At 50.6% G+C, this 27,218-nt stretch overlaps 1 protein-coding gene across 1 annotated transcript in view; it reads left to right on the top strand.

Moving 5' to 3' along the window:
- The window catches only part of COL22A1 (collagen type XXII alpha 1 chain), a 268,416-nt gene that overhangs the window by 64,920 nt on the left and 176,278 nt on the right, over positions 1–27,218 (top strand). Inside the window, exons 6-11 of the mRNA XM_030875888.2 lie at positions 352–475; positions 10,372–10,647; positions 17,346–17,426; positions 18,615–18,731; positions 21,385–21,429; positions 23,363–23,425. Coding sequence (XP_030731748.2) covers positions 352–475; positions 10,372–10,647; positions 17,346–17,426; positions 18,615–18,731; positions 21,385–21,429; positions 23,363–23,425 — 706 coding nt within the window. The remainder of the gene's footprint in view (positions 1–351; positions 476–10,371; positions 10,648–17,345; positions 17,427–18,614; positions 18,732–21,384; positions 21,430–23,362; positions 23,426–27,218) is intronic.

Below are 27,218 nucleotides of genomic sequence, written 5' to 3'. Positions count from 1 at the left end.
GGGCAGCAGGCAGGGAGAGGTGCAGCACTCAGCCACATTTGGCCCCGCGGCGGGGTGGCAGTTCAGCATTTATTACTGATTCTGGAGAGATGGAAGCAGACGAGCACTGCGGGGGTGGATTTGACAGGGCTGAGGGTGGGTGCACCGGGACAATGAAGGGGCCACAGTGAGGGCCAGCGGAGGGTTGAATGGAGGCCCTGATTGAAGGGAAAGGCGGTAAAGGCAGGCGAGCAGGTGGACTTTAGAACCCTAGGAGGTCAGAGTGGCAGGACTTCGTGACCCCGGGGTGCGTGGGCCTCCTTTGCAGCCTCTTCTCTCAGCCCGGCGCCATCTGTCTCTGTCTCCCTCCAGGGATGTGTTCCCGCAAGGCTTGCCTGATGAGTACGCCTTTGTCACCACCTTCCGGCTCCGGAAGATGTCTCGGAAAGAAGACTGGTACATCTGGCAGGTCATCGACCAGTACGGCATCCCGCAGGTGTGAGCAGCGTGCCTTGTCCGGTGCAGATTTCCTTCTCCTTCTCGTGGGCTTGGCATCAGCCACCGTGTTTTCTCCTGGGGTCTCTGTCCTGGGCCTGGGAGATGGAGGGTCTGGTGTCCACAGAGGCGCAGGGCAGCTGCAGGGGCTGGCAGACCACCAGAGGGCTGCACTTCTTCCTTGACGGTCAAGTGCCCGTCACCTGGTGGGGCAGAACGCCCAGTTCCTGTCTCAGGGGCCCTCAGCCCAGCCAGGGAGGTGGCAGCCCGTGCTGCTGTCCTACAGCACATGCTTTCTTAGCAGCACGTTCATTATGTAGTGCAGGAAACTGGCTTAGAGTCAGCACGACCTGGGTTCAGACCTCGTGCCTAGTCCTTTCTTGGTGTGGCCTCTGACACACGTTCACTTTCTTCTTTTTTTTTTTAAATTTTATTTATTTACTTTTTATACAGCAGGTTCTTATTAGTTATCTATGTTATACATATTAGGTATACATGTCAATCCCAGTCACCCAATTCACCCTACCACCACCCCCCGCCCCCCTGCTTTCCCCCCTTTGTGTCCATACATTTGTATTGCCATTACTCTAGGAGGTGGGTCAAAAAAGATCTTGCTGTGATTTATGTCAGAGTGTTCTGCCTATGTTTTCCTCTAAGCGTTTTATAGTGTCCAGTCTTACATTTAGGTCTTTAATCCATTTTGAGTTTATTTTTGTGTATGGTGTTAGGGAATATTCTAATTTCATTCTTTTACATGGAGCTGTCCAGTTTTCCAGCACCACTTATTGAAGAGACTGTCTTTTCTCCATTGTATATCCTTGACTCTTTTGTCATAGATTTGTTGACCATAGGTGCATGGGTTTATCTCTGGGCTTTTTATCCTGTTCCACTGATCTATATTTCTGTTTTTGTGCCAGTACCATATTGTCTTAATTACTGTAGCTTTGTACTATAGTCTGAAGTCAGGGAGTCTGATTCCTCCAGCTCTGTTTTTTTCCCTCAAGATTGCTTTGGCTATTTGGGGTCTTTTGTGTCTCCATACAAATTTTAAGGCTTTTTGTTCTAGTTCTGTAAAAACTGCCATTGGTGATTTGATAGGGATTGCATTGAATCTGTGGATTGCTTTGGGTATTACAGTCATTTTCACAATATTGATTCTTTCAATCCAAGAACGTGGTATATGTCTCCATCTGTTTTGTGTCATCTTTGATTTCTTTCATCAGTGTCTTATAGTTTTCTGAGTACAGGTCTCTGACCTCCTTAGGTAGGTTTATTCCTAGGTATTTTATTCTTCTTGTTGCAGTGGTGAATGGGATTGTTTTCTTAATTTCTCTTTCTGATCTTTCGTTGCTAGTGTATAGGAATGCAAGAGATTTCTGTGCATTAATTTTGTATCCTGCAACTTTACCAAATTCATTGATTAGCTCTAGCAGTTTTCTGGTGACATCTTTAGGATTATCTATGTATAGTATGTCATCTGCAAACAGTGACAGTTTTACTTCTCTTCCAATTTGGATTCCTTTTATTTCTTTTCTTCTCTGATTGTCGTGGCTAGGACTTCCAAAACTATGTTGAATGGTAGTGGTGAGAGTGGACATCTTTGTCTTGTTCCTGATCTTAGAGGAAATGCTTTCAGTTTTTCACCATTGAGAATGATGTTGGCTGTGGGTCTGTCATATATGGCCTTTATTATGTTGAGGTAGGTTCCCTCTATGCCCACTTTCTGGGAGTTTTTATCATAAATTGGTGTTGAATTTTGTCAAAAGCTTTTTCTGCATCTATTGAGATGATCATATGGTTTTTAATCTTCAGTTTGTTAATGTGGTGTATCACATTGACTTATTTGCGTATATTGAAGAATCCTTGCATCCCTGGCATAAATCCCACTTGATCATGGTGTATGATCCTTTTAATGTGTTGTTGGATCCTAGTATTTAATGTGTAGTTGGATCCTTTGCTAATATTTTGTTGAGGATTTTTGCATCTGTATTCATCAGTGATATTAGTCTGTAATTTTCTTTTTTATGAGTTTGGGACTATTCCTTCCTCTGCAGTTTTTTGGAAGAGTTTGAGACGGATGGGTGTTAGCTCTTCTCTAAATGTTTGATAGAATTCACCTGTGAAGCCATCTGGTCCTGGACTTTTGTTTGCTGGAAGATTTTTAATCACAGTTTCAATTTCATTACTTGTGATTGGTCTGTTCATATTTTCTATTTCTTCCAGATTCAGTCTTGGAAGGTTATACCTTTCTAAGAATTTGTCCATTTCTTCCAGGTTGTCCATTTTATTGGCATAGAGTTGCTTTTAGTAGTCTGTTATGATGCTTTGTATTTCTGCAGTGTCCATTGTAACTTCTCCTTTTTCATTTCTAATTTTATTGATTTGAGTCCTCTCCCTCTTTTTCTTGATGAGTCTGGCTAAGGGTTTATCTGTTTTATTTATCTGCTCAAAGAACCAGCTTTTAGTTTTATTGATCTTTGCTATTGTTTTCTTTGTTTCTATTTCATTTATTTCTGCTCTCATCTTTATGATTTCTTTCCTTCTGCTAACTTTGGGTTTTGTTTGTTCTTCTTTCTCTGGTTCCTTTAGGTGTAAGGTTAGATTGTTTATTTGAGATTTTTCTTGTTTCTTGAGGTAGGATTTTATTGCTATAAACGTCCCTCTTAGAACTGCTTTTGCTGCATCCCAAAGGTTTTGGATCATCGTGTTTTCATTGTCATTTGCCTCTAGGTATTTTTTTTTCCTCTATGATTTCTTCAGTGATCTCCTGGTTATTTAGTAACGTATTGTTTAGCTTCCGTGTGTTTGTGTTTTTTACATTTTTTTCCCTGTAATTGATTTCTAATCTCATAGTGTTGTGGTTGGAAAAGATGCTTGATATGATTTCAGTTTTCTTAAATTAACTGAGGCTTTGTGACCCAAGATGTGAAGTATCCTGGAGAATATTCTGTGTGCACTTGAGAAGAAAGTGTAATCTGCTGTTTTCGGATGGAATGTCCTATAAATATCAGTTAAATCTATCTGATCTGTTGTGTCATTTAAAGCTTGTGTTTCCTTATTAATTTTCTGTCTGGATGATCTGTCCATTGGTGTAAGTGAGGTGTTAAAGTCCCCCACTATTATTGTGTTACTGTCGATTTCCTATTTTATAGCTGTTAGCATTTGCCTTGTGTATTGAGGTGCTCCTGTGTTGGGTTCATATATGTTTATAATTGTTACCTCTTTTTCTTGGATTGATCCCTTGATCATTATGTGTAGTGTCCCCTTCCTTGTCTCTTGTAACATTCTTTATTTTAAAGTCTATTTTATCTGATATGAGGATTACTACTCCAGCTTTCTTTTGATTTCCATTTGCATGGAATACCTTTTTCCATCCCCTCACTTTCAGTTTGTATGTGTCCCTAGGTCTGAAGTGGGTCTCTTGTAGACAGCATATATATGGGTCTTGTTCTTGTATCCATTCAGCAAGCCTGTGTCTTTTGGTTGGAGCATTTAATCCATTCACATTTGAGGTGATTGTCGATATGTATGTTCCTATTACCATTTTCTTAATTGTTTAGGGTTTGTTTTTGTAGGTCCTTTTCTTCTCTTGTGTTTCCCACTTAGGGAAGTTCCTTTAGCATTTGTTGTAGAGCTGGTTTGGTGGTGCTGAATTCTCTGCTTTTGCTTGTCTGTAAAGCTTTTGATTTCTACGTTGAATCTGAATGAGGTCTTTGCTGGGTAGAGTAATCTTTGTTGTAGGTTCTTCCCTTTCATCACTTTAAATATATTATGCCACTCCCTTCTGGCTTGTAGAGTTTCTGCTGAGAAATCAGCTGTTAACGTTGTGTATGTTATTCCCTTGTTGCTTTTAATTTTTGTTTGTCTTTAATTTTTGTCAGTTTGATTACTATGTGTCTCGGCGTGTTTCTCCTTGGGTTTTATCCTGCCTGGGACTCTCTGCACTTCCTGGACTTGGTGGGCTATTTCCTTTCCCATGTTACGGAAGTTTTTGACTATAATCTCTTCTTATATTTTCTCAGGTCCTTTCTCTCTCTCTTCTCCTTCTGGGACCCCTACAATGTGAATGTTGGTGTGTTTAATGTTGTCCCCGAGGTCTCTTAGGTTGTCTTCATTTCTTCTCATTCTTTTTTCTTTATTCTGTTCTGCAGTAGTGAATTGCACCATTCTGTCTTCCAGGTCACTTATCCGTTCTTCTGCCTCAGGTATTCTGCTATTGATTCCTTCTAGTGTATTTTTCATTTCAATTATTGTATTGTTCATCTCTGTTTGTTTGTTCTTTAATTCTTTTAGGTCTTTGTTAAACATCTCTTGCATCTTCTTGATCTTTGCCTCCATTCTTTTTCCGAGGTCCTGGATCATTTTTGCTATCATTATTCTGAATTCTTTTTCTGGAAGGTTGCCTATCTCCACTTCATTTAGTTGTTTTTCTGGGGTTTTATCTTGTTCCTTCATCTGGTACATAGCTCTCTGCCTTTTCATCTTGTCTGTCTTTCTGTGAATATGGTTTTTGTGCCGCAGGCTGCAGGACTGTAATTCTTCTTGCCTCTGCTGTCTGCCCTCTGGTGGATGAGGCGATGCTTGTGCAAGTTTCCTGATGCAAGGGACTGGTCATGGGTAGAGCTGGGTGTTTCTCTGGTGGGCAGAGCTCAGTAAAACTTTAATTTGCTTGTCTGCTGATGGGTGGGGCTGAGTTTCCTCCATGTTGGTTGTTTGGCCTGAGGCGGCCCAACACTGGAGGCTACAGGCTCTTTGGTGGGGCTAATGGCGGATTCTGGGAGGGCTCATGCCAAGGAGTACCTCCCAGAACTTGTGCTGCCAGTATCCTTGTCCTCATGGTGAGCCACAGCCACCCCCTGCCTCTGCAGGAGACCCTCCAACACCAGCAGGTAGGTCTGGTTCAGTCTCCTCTGGAGTCACTGCTCCTTCCCCTGGGTCCCTATGCACACACTACTTTGTGTGTGCCCTCCAAGAGTGGAGTCTCTGTTTCCCCCAGTCCTGTCGAAGTCCTGCAGTCAAATCTCGCTAGCCTTCAAAGTCTGATTCTCTAGGAGTTCCTTCTCCTGTTGCCGGAACCCCAGGTTGGGAAGCCTGACATGGGGCTCAGAACGTTCACTCCAGTGGGTGGACTCCTGTGGTATAAGTGTTCTCCAGTCTGAGTCACCCACCCAGCGGTTATGGGATTTGATTTGATTGTGACTGCGCCCCTCCTACCGTCTCACTGCAGCTTCTCCTTTGTCTTTGGATGTGGGGTATCATTTTTGGTGAGTTCCAGTGTCTTCCTGTCAATGATTGTTCAGCAGCTAGTTGTGATTCCGGTGCTTTCGCAAGAGGGAGTGAGCGCACGTCCTTCTACTCTGCCATCTTGAATCAATCTCCACGTTTGCTTTCTGAGTCTTGATGTTCTTAGCTGGAAAATGGAAAACAGAAAACCTCCCAGGAATGGTTAGTGGAAGCACCATGTGGAATGATGTCTCTAAAGCATCGAATGCTGCCTGATGTGTGATACAAGTTTTCATGGTAGTCTCTGGTTTTACCTTGAACGGAGCTCTGCAGCTCGCCTTTGCCCGTGTCTGGTGCATGCTGGCCCTCAGTCCCTGTGAAGGTAGGCCCACCTGTCAACAGCACGCAGCCGAGTGAGGGGGGACCTGTCTCAGGCCCAGGCCACCAACACCATACACTGATCTGAGATGCAGACCCGATCCGCTTGTCCTCGGAGTTCGTGGACCCACCATACCTGTCATTTACCCTGGTCCTCTCTTGAAGAATGAACTGTGTAGCGACATTACTCATCTTCAGCTGGGGGACACTGACTTTATTTTCACTTGGGGTTGAAATAAAATAAAAGCGTGCTCAAGCCATTGCACTGCGGTAGCCGCACTCACGGGCTCCTCCCCCAGAGGCGACTTCCTCCATGGCAGTGAGCTCACTTCCCGTGGTTGAAGCCGGACCCTGCCCCCGAGGGCACCTCTTATCCACACTCACACGCGGTCAGTAGGAGCCAAGGACTGTCCCGAGTGCTTCACAAATCTTAACTCAGTCCTCCTAACAGCCCTATGGGTAGGTTCTGCTGTTACCATCTTACCGAGAGGAGCCTGACCCACAGCAAGCTTTAGGCGTCTGCCCATGTCTTCGTAGGTCGTGAGGGGGAGAGGTGGGATTTGAACCCAGACAGTCGAGCTCCAAGTCTGTCTTTTGACGGCTGTGCCCCGCAGGCTCTGGTCCCCATCCATTAGTCCTGTCGAATGACCCTCCTGCAGCGTCCCTGGTCAAACTGAGATGCAGAACCATGGTCAGCCTTGACCGCCCAGTGGCCTGATCTCCTGAGTGTGGGAGGCCGACTGCAGGAGGTGAGACTCTTCTCCAGAGAGCAGGCAGCTCGTCGTGACCCTCACCCACCTCCATTGCAGACGCGCACGTCTCCAGTCTCCCGGGGTCCTGTGCTGTGGGCCTGGGCATCTGCCATGGCAGTCCTATGGGGCGAGCCCGCACCACCCCTCAGTCTGGGTCCTCTTCCTCCATGGCGTTTGCAGGGCCATGTCGGCCTCCTCCCCTCCTTCTGCCAGAATGAGCCCTGGGCTGGAATCCTGCAGAGCCATGCAGAGACAGAACCTGCCTTTTCAGAGAGGCGCCTGGCTGTTCCGTTCCACTGAACAAGCTTTGGGACGTGCCCTTCGCTTTGGGACGTGCCCTTCGCTTTGGGACATGCCCTTCACTTTGGGACGTGCCCTTCAATGAAAATGACGTGGTGGCCACCCCACGCCTCGGGGAAGTCCTGACCGGACACAGGAGAAGTGGACAGAGGCCACGTAGAAGATGACCTGTGAGCCGACCGGTGTGAGCCACGCTGTCACGTGCTCTTTGTCCTGTAGCCCGGTAATAACAGGATCTAGATTTTTACGCCATGACCCCACGGAGAATTTACAACCACCCTTGACTGTTGGCATTTTCCCCGTTTGTCCTTTGGAGAGACTGAGGGGCACTCATTCCAGATCTGATAAAGGGCCAGGAGGAGGCTAGTTCTGGAACAGGGTGGAGGGGTAGAGGTGAGACTCGGAACAGGCTGGAAGCCAGTGCAGGGACTGGAGAGTAGGCTCTGCGAGGTGGGCAGGCCTGGGACAGGGAGCCTGGGAGACCGCTGTGGTCCTCTCGGCAAAGGGTGATACTGACTCAGACCAAGTAGTCATAGGGACCTGGGGAGAAATGATGGGATTCTGCATATGTAGTTTGAAAATAGAACCAACAGGGTTTGCTGATGGATCTGAGGCATGGAGTGCCCTCCTGAGGCCCCCCCAGCTTGGCCTCGGGCCTGCCGGGCCTTCCTCTGCTCTGTGTGGTGCTGGGAGAAATAGAAACATTGGAGAAAAACCCATGTCCTCGTGAAGCTCCCCAGGTGGCTCAGGGGTCCAGGGCTCAAACAGGTGAAACATTTCAAGAAAGAGACCAGGCTTAATCATGATTATTAGATTATGCTTACAAGAAGTTTCAGGTTATTAGTCAGGGGTTCATAGTTTTGTTTTTCACCCTAACCGTAACATACCAGCAGACAATGCAGTTAAAAATAAATTTTAGGTTCCCCTTGGCTGTGCTGAAGCCATGTGGGGGACCCGAGACAGAGAAACCAGAACACCTGGGTGGTGTCATAAACACTGTGGCTGGTTCCCTGCAGGGCAGTGGGCTCCTTCCTTTAACCTCGGGGCTCTCATTCATTCATTCCCTTTCTGTTGAGTCCTACTATATGGCATGTGTTGTCCTAGCCACTGGGGTTAAAGAGATGAGCAGTAGAGACGGGGGCCTGCTTAAAAGGATGGGGCAGGGCAGGCAGGAAACGGGCGGATGAAATAAATGACCCGAAATGCTTTCATATACTGACCCGAAATGCTCTGAAAAAACAAATAAATCCACATGCCTGAGGATGTGAGAGCAAATGACCAGGTTAGAATCCAGTTACACGTGTGTGTCAGAGAAGGCTTCACTGCGGTGATGTCTTTGACCTTGCTTCATTTATTGTAGATAGTATTTAGAACAGTGCCTGATGTATAAGTACTATGTATTTTACATATCTATAAATTCATTTAATTCTCATAACAGCTTTATCAAGTAGGCACTATCACCAGTGCCATTTTACAAATGAGGAAACAACACACAGAGGTTAAAAACCTGCCCGAGGTCACACAGCTTAAAAGTGACTCGCCAGTTTGGGTGTGGGCAAGCGGTAGACAGCCCGGAGTTTTGAAGAGCGTTTTAGTAAAGTGTCTCGGGGTAAGGGAGCTGATGAGGTTAAGGGTCAGGGTTAAGGAAACCAAAAAGATATTGTGGTGTCCTGGGATTAGCAACAGCAGGAAGTTCCTGCCCGGGGCCTGGATGGCCTGGGCAGGGAGAGGTTGGTGGTTCGCGGAGACGTCGTGTTCTGGAGTCGTGGAGGAGGGAGGGCTTCCAAAGGGCCCTGGCACGTGGAGGAACATGGCCGTCTGGAACCGCAGGGAAGCTGGGAGGGCAGGAGAGTCAATACCAGACCCCTCTCTCTTCCCGCTCTTTGATTTCCTCTCCCATGGGCCAGACTAACTAGAAGCCAAAGGGCATCGGAGCCCAGGTCAGGAAGTCAAAGGTCAGAGTCTGGGAGTCCAGATCCAGGTAGAGAGAGGTGGAGCGTGGATATCAGGGCAGATGGAGGCCAACCCCATGGAGACTGGACAAGAATATACCCACCCATCCATTTGCTCAGTGAATACCTATTTTCTGTGTCACGTTACGTCCCCCACCTCCGTGCGCTGAGGCAGTATTGATCTTGCCCACTCCTGCATTCCTGACACCTAGCAGGTTGCTTGCCTGTCACAGAGGATGTTCAGTGAGTATCGTGCAAGGGATGAAAGAATAAGCACGTGGATGAGCATACATTCGTTCGTTACTTCATTCATTTAAAAAAATTTATTTTTTGGCTGCGTTGGATCTTCATTGCTGCATGCAGGCTTTCTCTAGTTGCGGTGAGCGGGGACTACTCTTCGTTGTGGTGCACGGGCTTCTCATTGCGGTGGCTTCTCTTGTTGCGAAGCACAGGCTCTAGGCGTGCGGGCTTCAGTAGTTGTGACACAAGGGCTCAGTAGTTGTGGCTCACAGGCACTAGAGCGCAGGCTCAGTAGTTGCGGCGCACGGGTTTAGTTGCTCCGCAGCATGTGGGATCTTCCCGGACCAGGGCTCAAACCCGTGTCTCCTGCATTGGCAGGTGTATTCTTAACCACTGCGCCACCAGGGAAACCCCTCATTCATTCTTAAAACGCAGAGGAAAGTAAAACTTCCTTCCAGAGTTTTCAAGGCATTTTGCAGAGGGCTGGAGGGTAATCCAGTGAACAGACAGCCAAGGTCCCTGCCACCGAATTGCTTTGTTCTCCCAGGCCTTCAATTTTAGCTGCAAGGTGAGAGAGTTTGGGTTAGTGGATGGGGTCTCAGACTGGCACCTGGTATCTAGACACAGGTGGATTCTGTTCTGCCGTCTGCGGTTTTAAAAGAAGCTGAAACCAGTCAGTGTTTCTGGTCGGTCTCACAGATGAAGCCCCTCCTCACCAGTCCCCTTGTAGTTTCACAAAGGTGCTCTTACCTGCAGAGCCCTCGGGTACTTGAGATTTTGACCCCTGGATTAACGTGCGAGCTCAGATCTTCCATTTAATACAGGGTTTAGATGAGCCTGTAAGGTAGGTGTCAGTAACACCATTGTCGTGAGGAGGACACCAGGGCTTAGGGATGGGAAGTGCTTTGCCCAAGGCTGACCAGCTGGTGAGGGTCACGGCTAGGATCAGACTCAGATTTGTCGGGTCTGACTCCGCGATCTCCCCTCCCCAGCTGCCCTCTCCTCCCTTGGTCCCATGCAGCTCAAGGGGCCTCTGGTCCTCTCCTCCCCAGGTGTCCATCCGGCTGGACGGCGAGAACAAGGCCGTGGAGTACAACGCTGTGGGTGCCATGAAGGATGCCGTCAGGGTGGTCTTCCGAGGTCCCCGGGTCCATGACCTTTTCAACCGGGACTGGCACAAGGTGGCCCTGAGCATCCAGGCCCAGAACGTCTCCCTGTACATAGACTGTGCGCTGGTGCAGACGCTGCCCATCGAGGAGAGGGAGAACATCGACATCCAGGGGAAGACCGTGATCGGCAAGCGCCTCTATGACAGCGTGCCCATCGACGTGAGTACTGGCGGGCCTTCTGCAGCCAAGGTCCTGGGGTCACCGGGGAGAAGCCTCAGGCGCCACGTGCTCCTGATGTCCCCTGCACCTGTGTGTATCATGTGTCAGGTCATCACCTTGCACTGTCTTAGGAGGGAGGACCCTGACTCAGAAAACTGCCGTATCACCATCACTCATTCACTCACTCATTCATTTAATTATTTAGCCACTTGATCACTTACCATATATATACTGAGCACCTCCTCTGTGCCAAGCACTGTGCTCTGCACTGGGGACACGGGACATATATCTACATGTATATGTAGACAAATCGATGGGCAGAGAAATAGTTACACAGTTCCCTGTAAATTCAGACTCTTTCCCCTTCTCTGATTGTAAAAAAATTGGAACACATAGGAAAGTATATGGAAAATAAGTAAAAATCATCCTCATTTCACCAACCAGGGATATTAAGTGGGGAAGACTCAGTGGCTGGTAATAGCTGTCTTTCCATCACCATTACATCAGTGTTCTTTCCTTCTTTATTCTTTCTTTTCCCTCCTTAATTCTTTTTTCTTTTTTTTCGCTTTCCTTTACTGTATCTTTCTTTCCTCTACGAATGCATCCCCACATCTGTGCACACAGACACACACACCGTGAACATGCACACACGTAACACGTGTACACTTACGTGCTGTCTTCGAGCTGAGGTCAGCTTGATCCTTCTGACCGGGAGTGTCCCCTGCTTCTCGAGAAGTGACCAAATCATGATCTGGGATAGCTCTCTCCAAAACCATTTCTTTTCTTTTTTTACACGTACATGTATTTCTGTTATCGAATACAGGGTTGCTGGATGCGTGCTGGATATTTTGAAATTTATGTGAATAACGTACAGCGTGTATAGTCACGTCTTGCTTTTTTCTCTCAAAATTATGTGTCTAAGCTTTTACTTCTTTCAGCTGCTGCACAATACTTCACTTTATCGTACATTTTGCTTATTTGTTCTCCTGCTAGTGAGTATTTAGATTGTTCTGATGTTTCACCATCATAACCAGCAAGTCTTGGTCTTGAACGTGCTGGCACGTCTGCAGATGTACGTTCCTCATGAAGAAAACAGGGTAACACGTGCCGTTGAGGCTGGAGATGTGTACCAGTTGGGAGAGTTTCTCTGGGGCATTCAATGATCAGATTGTAGGGTAAACAATTTTTGACTTTCCGGCATATTTTAACTTGTCAACAAAGAGACAGAACATTGATGTGTCCACCAGCAACGTATGAAAGACCCATTTTCTTAGATCCTCACCAACACATTGATAGATTTTTTTTTTAACGTTTTTGTTGTTTTGCCAATCGGATGGGCATACGATGGTATTTTATTGTGGTTCTATCTGCATTTCCCTGATTACCACTGAGCTCAGAAATACTTCTATGTGTTTCTTTTTTTTTTTGCGGTACGCGGGCCTCTCACTGTTGGGACCTCTCCCGTTGTGGAGCACAGGCTCTGGACGCGCAGGCCCAGCGGCCATGGCTCACGGGCCCAGCCGCTCCGCGGCATGTGGGATCTTCCCAGACCGGGGCACGAACCTGTGTCCCCTGCATCGGCAGGTGGACTCCCAACCACTGCGCCACCAGGGAAGCCCTGTTCCTATTTTTAAATAAGCTTTGGTTCAGTGAGGCTAAATTAATTCACTCAATCAACACATATTTTATTTTATTCTTTACTGAGGCCTAATCATATATAGTAAAGTGCACAGATCTTAAGTACATATTTTGATGAGTTCTGTCGACTGTACACGCCAGGGATGGGAAGCGGTAAATGTGTACCGGCTGCCCCCAGCCTGCCGCCTGGCCCTGCCCGTCCACGTGGGCAGCGTCGGTGGGACTCGTGCTAGTGCCTCGTGTCGTGCTGTGGGGTTCATGTGATCAAGCAGGTGCTGTCTGCGTGTCCCGGGGGGATAGGAGCGCCCCAGCGGGTGGCGACTGCTCTTTCCGTCTTGTCTCTCAACATTGTGTTTACTGAATAGAAAAAGACTTTAAGACTCTGACTCGAAGCTACTTATGGCCTCTTATAAAAGGAAAGGATCACACTGAGATCTTTTCAGTCTCTTTGAATTACTTTTTTGATAACAGTAAGCATCAGATATTACGGGGCCCAGAGGAAAGGCATCCGACCTCAATGAACAGGGTAGGCGGATGGGGGGAGACAGGAGGGGGTGGGCAGGGGTGGCTTCCTGGAGGCAAGTGACTTCTGGGATGAGCCTGGAAGGATGAATTGGATTTGTCTGTGCGCAGGGTGGGAGGTGGCAGGAGCTGAAGCACGGTGGGGGAGGGGTGGGGCAGGAGGCAGGGCCAGGCCTCGCTAGTGCACAGGCCCTGGGATCCACCTGTAGGTGAAGGGGCAGCAAGGGCTGAGGAGGGTGGGGAGAGCCCAGGGCTGTACTGGAGGCCGTTTCCTGGGGCTGCAGAGTAGGGTGGATGGAAGGAGAAGGCGGGTGAGCCCTGTTAGGGAAGGAGGTGAGAGGCCCAGGGCCTGGGCTGGGAAAGGGGGCAGGGCTGGGGGCTGGCCTGGGGATCCTGGCTCCCGGGTGACTCTCTGCTGAGGGATGTGCAACAGAAGCGGCCAGGCAAGTCAGTGGGCATCTAGGCTGATGGACGGGGAGCCCGTCTCCGAGCTGCGGGGAGAGGAGACTCAAACCTTTGGAGCCCGGGGCTGGGAAGGGGTGCTCCTGGGCTCTGGGGGTCCAGCTGGTCTGGGACCTGCCATGCTGGGACCCCTGCCCCGTGACTCCCCGGAGGCCCTGCCAGCCTTCCCTCCGTTTCCCGCTCCTGTGTCCCAGGCCTGCCCAGCTCCAGATCCCAGGGGATGGGGTTGGTTGCTGAGAAGCCGTAACCCCTATCAGGAACCAGAGGGGTTAATTTCTGATGCCCTCCAGCTCTCTGAGTTCATCGCGTGGCTGGTTCTCGTGCTCGGGACCAGCCCTCGCTCACTTGCTTTGAGCAGCACAGACCCAGAGCAGCGCCCCTTCCACCGCTCAGTGCCCTGGAGCTGGTGGACTGCCGGCTCCGCTGCTCTGCACTGGCCCCAAAGCCTCGATTCAGTTTTGGGTAAAGAAGAGTCCTCCAGAGACAAGAGCATTCAGGCTCGACTGGGACGAAGGGGGCTGGGCCCGCGTTTGCCCTCCTTCCGCCCCGGTAGTGGTGGGGGGCAGGCGCAGAGTCCACCCAGAGTCTGAGCAGGGGCCGCCGGTGGGTGTCAGAGCCGCAGGCGCCGGCCAGCACCTTGCTCTGTGCCACCCACCGTGTTCCCAGAAGTTCTCACGGGCTGACTAGGTTCTCCACGTTGCAGGCCGTGACCTCACTCACCGCATTGTCCCCACTCTGTAAGGACGTTCAGCACAGAGATTGAGTCACTCTGGGAGATCAGCTCGGTGCCTTGTGACCACCTAGAGGGGTGGGATAGGGAGGATGGGAGGGAAGGCGACACAAGAGGGAAGAGATATAGGAATATATGTATATGTATAACTGATTCACTTTGTTATAAAGCAGAAACTAACACACCATTGTAAAGCAATTATACTCCAATAAAGATGTTAGAAAAAAAAAAAAGTGGCAGAATTAGGAGGCGGGGGTGCAGGCCTCACCGTCTGCTTGGAAGTTCTGCCTTTACTGTGAGTCTGGGCCTCCAGGTCCTGTCCCGTGCTGACTCTCAGATTCGATGGTCACATTGGGCCCTTAACTGGGCCCTTTTAACCCACAGTGTGGAGTCTGGGGTCTGGGCTGGGTCCCACTCTCTCCTCCTCTGGCCCATTGCCATTAGGTGAGTGTCCACGTTGTACCCAGTGCCGGGGAATCCCAGAACCTGACGTTTGTCAGAGGAATACTGTGCCCACTTCCTGTTTTGTGCTGGGTTTCTAGATTAAAAATGAATCCTGATGAACTACATGGAGGGAGGATCAATGAACCCCGCACCCCTTCGTAAACCTTCCAGAAGCATAGGCTGGGGCACTTGTGACCACGTAGCTCAGGCTTGAACACGGTGGGGAGAGACCACAGCACCCTGCAGCTCCACCTGCCATGGACACCTGTGTCTGGCCTCACCTGGTCTTCACAGTGCCCTAGGAGTCATGTCAGCATCTCCATCTGACAGAAGAGGAAACCGAGGCTCAGGGGATTGGGTGCCTTGACCAGCTGCTCTGAGAGAAGAGCAGAGCTGAGGCTCAGACCCGGGCCCGGCTGATCTCAGATCCTCAGCTCTCTGCACCCTGATTGGTTTCCTCACTGTAGTCAGGAAAGGGTCACCAAGCTGCACATGGTGGGCACGGAGGGAAACTGGGGCTGGAGAGAGGACCCTGCAGCAGTTCAGCCTGGAATTGCTGAGGATGTAAACGGGAGCAGAGATCCCAGGGGGTGGGGGCAGAGGGGCATCAGGAGGTGGGCTCCCTGACATGGTGGAGGGCGGGGAGAGGGAGGAAGGTGGGACAGGGAATGGGGGGATTCCAGGCAGTTGCAAGAGACCCCTCCTGGCTCCCAGGCCCTGCTACCCACCCTGAGTGCACGTGTGCAGGCCCCAGGCCACCTGTGCACCTCCCTGACCCTGACCTTGCCTTCCTTCTCCACCTCTGTCCCTGTGGCCTTGCCAGACAGACCCAGCCGCTGAGCATGTACGCTTGCTAATGCAGAAAGCAGGACCCTCTCTTTAAAATAGGCCTTGTTCCAAAGCATGATTCTGTGTTTTGTCATTTTCTCCTGTCTGTGGGCTGGTGTCTCTACAGGAAATACAACAGACAGACACCTGGAATTGTTACTGTTTCTGCTGAGTCCAATCTGTGGAGTGAGGGCTTACACCTGCCGGGGCCTGTCCCAAAGCCAGGAGGGTGAGGTCGAGGTCAAGCTGCCTGGCCTGCTCGCTCAGGGCCTTCGAATGCAGCACAGGCTGCAGAAGGGCACAGGGGAGGTGCAGGGCTGGGAGCATTCAGCACTGGTGTTAATAAAATAAGTATCCGTTGATTTAGCTCAATTTCCATTCGATAAATGTTTGTCTGTGCATGGTGCATGCATGTATCCACTCAACCATTCGTTCTATGCCTCAGGACATCTGCTGTGTCAGGAAGTACTCTGGGGCTGGGGGTACAGAGAAACACAAGGGATGGGAGAGGCCTGCCTCACAGAACTGCTGTTCTAATCAGAGAAACACAGTTTAAAAAGTAAGCTGAGAAATGCACACAAAGGAGGCATTGTGGTCTTTGCTTTTATAAGGATGTACAGGATGACAAGTGACAGGGAGGGCCTGGGCTCTGATGGGTGGTTACAGAGGTGAAAGGTGAGAGGAGCCAGCCTTGTGAGGAGCAGGAGGGAAAAGCAGGTAGGGAAAGAGAGCTCAGTGTGTTTGAGGGCTGTGGGTCAGGATGGGGAGCCCTGGGGGAAGATGGACACCCAAATGTATAATTACCATGCAGGCTGCTATGTTCAGTATTAGCTGTATGTACAAGGAGCCAAGTGGTGGAGAAGAGACCCCGTGAACTCTTCTTGACAGTAGAGGATGTGTATCAGTTATCAGTTGCTGCATAACAAATATCCCCCCATCCCCCACCCAAAAAAGAGGGAAGAAAACAACAAACACTTATTGTCTCATAGTTTCTGTGGTTCAGGAATCTGGGAGGGGCTGAGCTGGGTGGGTCTTGCTCAGGGTTTCTCATAACGTTGCTGTCAAGCTATTGGCTATTGCTGTGATCTTGAAGTTAGAACAGGGCTGAAAGACCACCTCCAAGCTCACGCAGGTGATTGCTGGCAGCCTCCCGTGGGCTGTTGGACTGAGGGCCTCAGTTCCTTGCTGTTGGATTGCTGACAGCGGCCCTGGTTCCTCCCTACGTGGGCTTCTCCGTGGGGCAGCTCCCTGCGTGCCAGCTGGTGACCCCAGGCTGCGTGATGTGAGAGAGAGAGAGAGAGAGAGAGACCATGCGTGCACGCACCAAGAAGCCAGTCTTTCTATAACTGATCTCGAAGTGACACGCCGTCACTTCTGCCGTGTTCTGTTCCTCAGAAGCCAGTGACCAGGTCCCTCCTACACTCGGGGGTGGGGAGGTGAATGAATCAAAAGATCTGTGGGTGTATTTTTACAACAGCTCCTGAGGGGATGCCTCAGTGTGGTTGCTAGTTTCCAGGGGTTTTCCTGGAAGGGAGGCCACGTGCAGAGGCATGGATGTGAAAATCCGTGGTTCCCTTTGCTGTGCAAGAGCGTGTAAGTTTAATTAGGTCCCATTTGTTTATTTTTGCTTTTATTTGATAGAAGCAAATTTGTAATATAAAAAAGTTCACTTAAGCCGCCACATGGAGATGAGAGAGTTGAAAACAGGGATACTCTGAACCTTTGGAGACTGTTGGTGGCAGCACCATGGCAGGGGCTTTAGTGAACGCAGTGGCCACGGATTGTGGACGGGAGGAGGCGTGTGAGGGGCCTGAGCTGTAGCACATTCAGAGCAGGAGAAAACGCTGCCCCCAGTCTGTGCTGACTCAGCTTGCACTTGGGGTTCGCGCTGTTAGAGGGATGGGCTGTCTGTAGATGACGCTTAGGCTCCCTCTGAAGTTCAGCTCAGGGTCAGACCATACAGGCCCTGAAGGGGAAGCGGGCCTGATCCCTGAGCAGGGCCTGCCTGAAAGCAGGGAGGATCTGGGTTCCAAAGCCCCGAAAACTCACTCTCTGTCCTCGTTTTCCCTCCCAGTTTGACCTACAGCGGATCGTGATTTACTGTGACTCCCGACACTCGGAACTGGAAACGTGCTGTGACATCCCCTCGGGTCCGGTGAGCAGAGACTCTGCATGGAGTGGTTGGGGGGGGGGGGCGGAATGGGTCCTTGGCTTCCCGAGGGAGGGGGTGTCCTGGGCCCTGGGATGGGATCAGGGGACACCCGCCACCACAGTGCGCCCTGGGAGGGAGCCCAGTGGTCATTGCTAGGGTTCCGTTTCCTGGTCTGGCGGGCGTGGGTTGGGGGAGCGGGTCATGCAGGTCTGCCCCAGCCTCGGTCTACGGCCCCCGGGGCTGCAGCTGAGCGATGAGACCCAGCTCTGGGGAGCACAGGGCAGAGGCTGGCAGGGGGGAACGGCATCTCTGCTGCCAGCGCTCAGAGTGGGGAGGCCGCCATGCTCTGCGCTGCTCAGCAAGACAGGAGGAGGCAACACGGGTTCAGGAACAGCGGGCAGAGGCTCCTGGGCCCCCGGCGCAGTTCTGCCTCTCCCAGGGCCTCCCCACCTCTGCCTCGGTCCAGGTCCCTCCCTCTCCATTTACCAAATACCAGTTCTGAGGGTGCTTCCATAGTCCTGCCTCCCAGAGTTGAAAGCTGAAATCCATGCACTCGGCGGGCGCGGGCCTGGACGCAGTGAGCACTTGGTCAGCGTGTCCTGTGTCAGGACGAGTGGGGGGCACAGGCACCCGGGGTGGTCGTTACCAGGGCTGGGGCTGGAGTCAGCTGAGCCTGACTGTAGAGAGAGAGGAGAGAAAGGAAAGGGAGGGAGACGGGTAAGAGCAGGAGAGAATAAAGGGAAAGAAGGAGTGGGGGAGAGGAAGGGAAGAAAGGAGGGAGGGAGGGGGCTGGCGAGGGTAAGGAAATAAGTCATTACGGGCACACCTGCTGGGTTCCTGCATTCCGGACCCTGAACTGGATGCTTTCTCCGTGCCCTCCTAACTCCTCCTCACTGCATTATGATGGAAACGCCCTTGTCCCCATTCTGCGGAGGTTAGCGCCGAGACTCAGAGGGGTTAATGGTTCCCACAGGCTGCTGAGAGGCCGGTGAAGTGGCTGAGCCCCTTGGCCCACGCCAGCCTGACTCCAGGGCCTCAGGGTACCAGCACCTGCGGTCAGACGCTACTTGCCCTCCCTGCTCAGGCTCCGGTGTCCTCAGGGTTCCTGCCTCCCCTTTGCCTGTGCAGGGAAGCTCCAGGGAGTGGTGCCGGGCAGGAAGCCAGGTTCTGACCGCTGTGCTTCCCTTCCAGTGCCAGGTGACCGTGCTGACGGAGCCCTCACCCCCGCCCCAGCCGCCTCCCACCTCCGGCAGTGAACAGATCGGCATTTTGAAGACTATCAACTGCTCCTGCCCAGCTGGAGAAAAGGTACCATCCACAGTCCACCCTCAGCCGCCAGCCCGGGGCCCCAGAGCTGAGTGGGGCAGGGTGGCAGCAGAACCAGCAGTGGAGGTGGGAATTTCCCATCATGCACGTGGGCTGCCAGGGCAGGGTGGCCCTAGGCTCCAGGCGACTCTCCGGTCAGGGGCCTGTCCTTGCTCCTTGGGCTTCTCCCTTCTTGATTTCTGTGCACATCGGGAGGGGAGCTGCTCAGACCCAGCCGTGACGAACCTCTTCCTGAAGTTCGTGACGTCTTCCCAAGGCACTCTGGCTCCTCCCGGTCTCCTCTTCACTCGTGTGTGCGCCTAAACCAGCCAGATTTGCTTCGAGGATAAGACTCTGCATGGGCAGCGGCCGAGGGTTTAGGTGTGCTCTGCGGGACACACCCTCATCCCTTTCTTCTCGACGTTCCCTGTAATTAGCTGTACTATATAATCTACATGCGTATATGAGTAGAGTTTAATGCCTCTTGTTTCTAATTTTAAAACCTAATGTGTTTCCGACTGCCACCACCGCCTGCCCTTTAGCCTAGATGAAATGTCTCCTCGAGTGCCTGAGGCCTTCATCTGTTTTTCTGTGGACGAACAGCCCTCTTAATAAGAAAACAATTTCCACTTGAGCAGAATAAACAGATATGTGAGGATGACAAAATCGAGATGGTCTCCGTGAAGATCTGCTCGACTGGTAGCCCCCCAGGGCCCTCGGTCTACAGCATTCAGTATATCCATTGCTCTGTCTGCCCCTCCCAGCTCAGGGCGGCACACAGGAGGTGCTCCCCAACTTTGCAAGGGCCTTGGGAGGCACAGACAAAACTACGAAATCGTGGTTGACGTTCATTGGAGTGGACACACTTTAAGAATTTCCTGACAGTTTTGTTTCAATAAGCCACCTGTCCTGGCAGCCTCTCCTCCTTCCCTTCTTCCCTCTCCTCTGTTCTCCTTCACACTCTCCTTTCTTCTTTCCACCCAGAGACCCCCTCCCAAGGAGCTCCCAGTCAAGTGGGGATTTCTAACCATGGCCCAGCTGGCTGGGAGGCCACGAGAAGCAAGCTGGGTCATGCTGCGAGCTGAGGCTTTGTCTGGGGCGTCGGTGGAGTTAGGGGCTTCCGGCCTGGTGCTGGGTTAGGATTGGGAGAAGCTAGAGAGGGAGCCAGGGTGGGTGCACCCAGGGCGCCGGGCAGGGATCCTCGTCCGCGCCCCTGCCGGGCTCAGGCGGTCCACAGACAACGTGTTGATCGGGTTCTCACCCATCAATGTCATAACGAAAGCAACTGTCCAAACCCAAGTCCTTTTGAATTCTTGTTTTCCATGGAAAACCCCAAACGGAAAGGGTAACTGCAGCAGCGTGGGGCTTGGCCCACTAGCCTGCAGACTGTGCCCGGGAGGGTGGCCGATGCTATCTCTGCCTAGTTCATGGTTTCCCTGGAGCCCTGCCCTGGCAGGGCCCCTCGGGAGGAAGTCTGGGGTCAAGCAGGCCTCCGTCCTCTCTTCCCGCCCACCTTCTCACTCTCCAGCTCACGACCACCTGCTGGATCGCCACTGACCTCCTGAGCTTGGCTCACAGATCCCCTCCCCCACCTGTCCCCACTCTGTGTGGCCCCTGGTCCTAGTTGCCCTTCTAGCCTCATCTCACTCCCCTCTCCCCTCCCAGTGTCTAGGCAGGCGGGAATGTCCTGTTCCTCGCCAGGTCATGCTCTTTCTTGCCTTCTGGAATTTGCATATGTAGCACCTTCTGCCTAGAACATCCTTTTCCCTCCCGCCACCCCTTTTAATCTGCTAATGCCTGTTCTTCTTTCAAGATCCCCAAAGAATCCTTTTCTGATCCCATTATTATCGTCTGTATGATCTCCCTCCTCCCTGCCTCCCTGCCTGCCTCCCTGCCTGCCTGCCTGCCTTTCCATTCTTCACATCCATCCATTCAATACCTGTTCAGTTAGCCCCTGCTATTTGGGACATTAAGACCCTTTCTTTCCCTCTTCTTCCAGAGACCATAACAATGATCACATTGGAGTAAAACTGCCTACTTGTCTTTACTTCCATAAGCTCATAAATTCCAGATGGCAAAGGCTGAATCTTTCCATGTCTGTATTTTCAGCCACTATATGAAATAATGGTTGAATTGATGGATAAGTGGACCCAGGGTATGAAGGACGGATGGAATGGCTTATTGGGTGATGCCACCCAGAGGGTGAGGCTGGCATTTGTAAATTGATGGCTGTATTTGGAGGTCACGTCCAAGTTCCCCATGTAGGTTGGCAGTTTGAGAAAGGGTGCTCAGCTCCAGTGAATTTTTTTTTTTTGTGGTACGCGGGCCTCTCACTGTTGTGGCCTCTCCCGCTGCGGAGCACAGGCTCCGGACGCGCAGGCTCAGCAGCCATGGCTCACGGACCCAGCCGCTCCGCGGCACGTGGGATCCTCCCGGACCGGGGCACGAACCCGCGCCCCCTGCATCGGCAGGCGGACTCGCAATCACTGCGCCACCAGGGAAGCCCTCCAGTGAACTTTGTCCAATTTATTGATTGGCATGTGGCTTACTAAGGGACTGGCTTATGAGCAGGTGGAGGGGATAACCAACTAGTAAAGAGAGAAAGGGGAAAATTAAAACAGAACCTTACTTGTTTCTTTTGTCTTTCTTCCTTTAGGGTGAAAAGGGCTTTGATGGCCCAGTGGGACTCCCCGGCCCAAAGGTCAGTACTGGAGCCGGCAGAGAAGCCCTTTAGAGCGTGGGGTCCTTTGATTTGCTCTCTTTGTAAGAAGGAGAAAAAAACTCCCGAACGATGGTGTGTTAGGTTACTGTCCTGCGGGGCTTTGCTTCCGAGCTTGTTGAGATGGAAGGATAGGGCAAGTGGCATAAAGTCGGTAACCTCTGAGTCCCTTCACGGTTCAGAGCGTCCATTTCTCAGCCTGAACGTGTGATCGAGAAGGAGAACACGCACGCCTGGGCTCAGATGCTGTTCGCGCCAACAGGCTCAGCCCTCCGTGGCCAGCTAACTCTGCATCAATCCTTTCAGGCCTCCATATTCCAGAAACTTCGGGGGTTGCGCTTTAAAGAGTCTGTTCAGCACGCACGATCTGTTTGTTTGACGTGCGTGGAATTCTTTTTGTACACGTTTTCCAAACTCACGAATTGCTCGAGGCCAGGTGCCTCCTTGTGGGCTCCTCCCTCCTCAGCCGTGGACCAGCCTCTTCTCTGTCCACCACTGCCCAGGTTTATCGCATTTACGGAGCTGGACAGGGCTGTCGTCTCGCATCATTTTTTCGGTCTCGGAAAGCTGAGACCCAGAGAGGTGTGCATTGCCCGGGGTCACACAGAGGCTGAGGGAGGAGGTCAGCGTTGCCCAGTGGCCGTTTCCTAGTCTGGTGTTCGAAAGAGGGGCTGAGTGTGATGGTGCAGACAACTAGCGATGACTGCATCCCCTTCCCTTCCCTCCCCCCTTCTCCCTCTCCCCCTCCCCCTGCCTCTGTCCCTCCGTCTCTCCCTTTCTCCCCCTCCCTCTCACCTGTATTACTTGTGTTCACATTCATTCAGTGCATCACCACTGAGCATCTCCTAAGGTCCCTTTTGTCCTCTCCCTTCTTCCTTCCTCTGTATGTACCTCCTTCATCTTCCCCTTTTCTCGCCCTTCTCCCCTCTGTCCCCAGTGTGCTAGGATGGGGAGAATAGACAGACAGACACACGCACACACACAGGAGGTCCAAGGTGCCAGGTGTTCGCTGCGAGAGAGAGAGCAGGGGCCTCTGCCTTGCTGAACAGCCCCTGGGCTGTAGCCTCAGCTCCTGGGCTGTCAGATGGAAGAAGAGAGCAAAGCTGTTCGGGGGTTTGTGAAGCTCTAAGTAGAAAACGTTTGTCTGAAGCAGTGGCCGTTCATGGAGAGGCCGAGCTGTGCTGTGGTCGGACAGATCTGGGGTTGTGCAGACGACAGAGCCTGACCCCTGACCCTGGGAGAGAAGATGAGGTGGGAGGGAGGGGATTCTAGGGAGGGAAACAGGTACCACCACCTGCAGATAAGCCTGGCTGCCCCGTGGTTGATTGGCAGTCCTGGCCCTTTAGTCAGTGTCCCAGCCCGTCCGTGCTTAAGATGCTGTGTAAACACCTTGATTCCAGCGGCTCCGTTTACCTAGAGGTAGCTCAGGTCGTGTCCACAGGCGTGGCCTGGTGGATCCTGGGTGCCCAGGCCCGTTCTGGATGCAGGGACCTACCAGGGAGCCATGTCCCCGGACTCAGAGCCAGCAGGAAGAGGCATGACAGGGGGTGGGACGCTGGGTTGCGGGGAGCGGGGCTTCCTGGGGAGGCTCCAGGATGCCTGGGGGGGCCCGCCCTAGCTGGGTCCAGTAAGATGCGGAGGAGCTGCCGTTCCCGTTCTCAGGGTCAAGGGTGCGATGCTTTCACCCACTTGCTTTCTCCAGATGTCCTTCGTTCCGGGAATTAGGAGTTTGAGAAAATTACTCAGATGCTTCTTCCCTCTCCGGGGGTGGGAGGCTTGGCCTCATGGTGCAGTTGGCAGTGACAAAATCGGCTGCTTCCAGAAAACTGGGGCAAGGTGGGCCATGGGCAGCTGGTGTGGGAGAGGTTGGTCGGAGGACCCGACCCAACGTTCGTCTCTGGTTTCCACCCCTCAGGGGGACATGGGAGCCGCTGGGCCGGCTGGAGCTCCTGGACCCAAGGGAGAGAAAGGAGATACGGTGAGTGAAGGACCCTCTGCGTGGCCAGTGGGGGGGACCCCTCTGCACGGGCACAGGAGGCCTGCCGGCCGCTCCAGCCTCACCCTGCACCACTCCACCCTCACCCCCCGAAGTCTGTGCTCCAGGTTGGCAGTGATGACTCCCCCAACTGGCCATGTCTCACCCTGGCCATTGCATATGGTTTTTCCTCTACCAGGAATCATTTTGCCCTCTGTCCACCCCCGTTTGCCCCTCACCTCCCCCTCCTGCCTGGCTCACGTTTTTGCACCTTTCAGACTCAACCGGTGTAGTTCTCCAGGGTATCTTTGCAACCCCAGGTCTGGCTCACCCCCTCGGTTCTCCCACATCCCTGGTGCCTGTCAGTCCCCGCATCAGCTGACTCCCTGATACCGCGGTTTGCCGTGTGTCGGTCCAGCGTCCCTGGCATCTGGCCCAGCACAGACTGTGTTCATGCATCCTTAGGTTGATGAGCAAGCACAGTGGATGGTGGGTCAGGGAAGAATTACAGAGATAAACGATTCATGGTGCAGAGCAGAGCTTAGGAGCCACATGGCTGGGAAGCAAAGGCTGGCTCCACCAAGATACTTAACCTTCCTGTCCTCAGTTTCCTCATCTGTAAAGTGGGGAGGATAAAATTAACTGTTGAGTTGCATGATGAGGTTTAAAACGAGTTAACGCATGTAAACAGTTTGTAACAGTGCAGAAGCAAAGTAAATGCTGTTGTTCCTCTGTTGTTACCTGGCCTGGTGGAAGCACTAAACCCATCCTTCAGACTGCATCTTGTAGCATCAGTAGCACAGGTTTGGAGTCAGGTGGGCCTCAGTAGCTGTCCCCGGCTCCTGCCTTTATTGGCTGTGTGACCGCGAGCGGATTGCTTAACCTCCCTGAAAACCTCATTCGCTCCATGAGCAGAATAAAGAAAAGAGCAGCTTTGTCTGTAAAATGCCTGGCCCATGGTAGGAGGCCAGTGAACGAGAGCGAGTGTGATCAGTTCCTTTTAGGTTCTCAGTGCGCAGGGGAAACCCGACGACAAGACAGAGCCGCTCCCCTAGAAGAGTTAGCCTGGCAGACACCCCCGTGCCATCACCTGAGAGCTCATGATTGTAACTGTACCGCCTGCCCTTCTTCACAGGGGCTTCATGTTGGTCCCTCCTTACTCCTTAGAACAGCTTCTTAAACTTAAGCTCATCACTCACGGACGGGAAGGATACAGAATTTTCAGACTTGCGTGATGCGCTCGTGATCACATCAGGTGCTCTGCCTGTGTGTGGCAGAGGCAGGATTTGAATCTATTTTAATCTGAGTCTTGTGCTCACTTGCTGAGCTATACCTTTCACCCACACTCTACACACCGGCCTCCTGTGCAGAGGTGGGAAGCAGCCGCTCTGTGCAAATTAACATGGAAATAGGAAGAGAGGCTTACATTTAACAGCATTCATGGCGTGCCGGGATCTGTGCTGTATGTTTTACAGATTTCTGGCTCATTTAACCCTCAGTTCGATGTTGTGAGGTGAGGGCTAGTGAAACACCCATTTTACTGATACACAGGGAAAAACCAGGCTACAGAAACTGCCTGTGAGAGGGCACAGATGTCGGATCTAACAGACAAAGCCTGCAAAGTAGCCATTGTAATCACATCCAGAGAACTAAAGGAAGCCATTCGGAAGGAAACAGAGGGGAGCATCATGACATTATCTCATCAGATATAGAATATAAGGAGGTAGAAATTGTTAAAAAGAACCAAATGGAAATTCTAGAACTACATGGAAATTGTAAAGTACAGTCAATGAAATGAAAAGGAAAATCACTCGAGAGGCATGACAGTAGGTTTGAACTGGCTGAAGAAAGAGCCAGCATTCTTGAGAACAGATCAGCAGCGATCATGTCGTCTGAAGATCAGAGAGAAACAATAATGAAGGAAAATGAACAGAGCCTCAGAGAAGTGTGAGGGCCCGTGAAGTGCGTCAGTGCACATAACAGGGGTACCCGGAGCGGAGAGAAAGGAGCAGAAAAAGTGTTCAGAGAGATCACGGCTGAAGACATCCCGAATTTGGTGAAGAGCAGTAATCTGCACGTTCAGGAAGCCTCGGGAAGTCCAATCGAGAGAAACAGAAGGAGGTCCATCCTTAGAAAAATCCATCCTTAGAAAGGAGGTCCATCCTTAGAAAACTCCATCCTTAGAAGGAGGTCCATCCTTAGAAGGAGGTCCATCCTTAGAAAACTCCATCCTTAGAAGGAGGTCCATCCTTAGAAGGAGGTCCATCCTTAGAAGGAGGTCCATCCTTAGAAAAATCCATCCTTAGAAGGAGGTCCATCCTTAGAAGGAGGTCCATCCTTAGAAAAATCCATCCTTAGAAAAATCTATCCTTAGAAGGAAGTCCATCCTTAGAAAAATCATGGTAAAAAACGCTAAAAGACAAAGCAAAAGAATCGAAAGCAGAAAAAGAAAAATGATTCCTGATGTACAAGGAAAACCCAATAAGATTATCAGCTGACTCATCACCAAAAATAATTGAGGCCAGAATGCAGTGGAGTGACAAGTTCAAAGTAATAATTACGACAGTGTAGCTTTGGGTATTTAACAAATATTTGTAACAACAGTAGCACAAAAATGGGGAAGAAGGAATAGATCACGTAGGAGTATGTTTCTAAGTCTCACTGGAAGTAAGTTAGTGTAAATCTTAAGTAGATCCTGATAAGTTAAGATGTATATGGTAAACCTCAAGCAACCTCCAAGAAAATAATTCAAAACTATATGGTGAAAATATCCTTAAAGAGGTTAAAATGTTGCACTAAAAAGAACTCCTGTAATGTAAAAAAGAGCAGTAAAGGAGGAATAAAGGAACAGAAGAAGTCAGGAGACACAGAAAACAAAAAGTTAAATGGCATATGTCAATCTACCTACATCAAAAACAGCATTGTCTGTAAATGTATTAAACAAACCAATTGAACAGCAGAGATTTTCAGCCTGGACGTAAAAACAGATCCAACTGTATTGTGTCTACAGGAGACACACTCTAGATTCAAATATATAAACAGGTTGAAAGTAAAAGGATGGACAATACACATTCCACAAATAGAAAACATTAGAAATTGGAGTGACTGTAACAGTATCAGACAAAGGCTTTAAAAAAGGTTAATAGAAATAAAGAGGAACATTTTATAATGATAAAAGTGTCGATCCTCTAAAAATACGTGACAATTATAAACATATGTGCACCTAATAACAGAGCCCCCAGATATGTGAAGCAAACATTGAGAATTGAAGTGAGAGACTTAACATCCCACTTAAATAATGTGTAGAACAACTAGGAATGTGGAGAAATCGTAACTCATACATTGCTGGTGTAAAATGCTGCAGCTGCTTTTGAAAAGCAGTCTGGTGGCCCTTAAAGGGTTAAACACAGAATTATATGACCCAGCAATTCCACTCCTAGGTGTATAACCAAAAGAAATGAAAACACGTGTTCATACAAAAACTTGTTCATGGATGTTCATAGCAGCCTTATTCATAATAACGGAAAAGTAGAAGGAACCTAAATGTTCATCACGTGATGAATGGATAAATAAAACGTGTGTCATAGCCATGCAATGGCATAGTATTCTGCAATAAAATGAGGCATTGACACATGCTGCAAGGTGGGTGAACCTTGAAAGCACTTTGCTAAGAAAACACGGGCTATGAAGCCAGTCATAAAAGCCCACATGTATGATTTCATATATATAAAACGTCTAGAATAGGTGAATTTATAGAAACAGAAAACTGATTAATGTTTGCCCAGAGTAGGGGATG

Source organism: Globicephala melas, chromosome 17, assembly GCF_963455315.2.
Source record: "Globicephala melas chromosome 17, mGloMel1.2, whole genome shotgun sequence".
Classification (NCBI taxonomy): domain Eukaryota; kingdom Metazoa; phylum Chordata; class Mammalia; order Artiodactyla; family Delphinidae; genus Globicephala; species Globicephala melas.
This window is presented reverse-complemented; position numbering and strand designations above follow the sequence as displayed.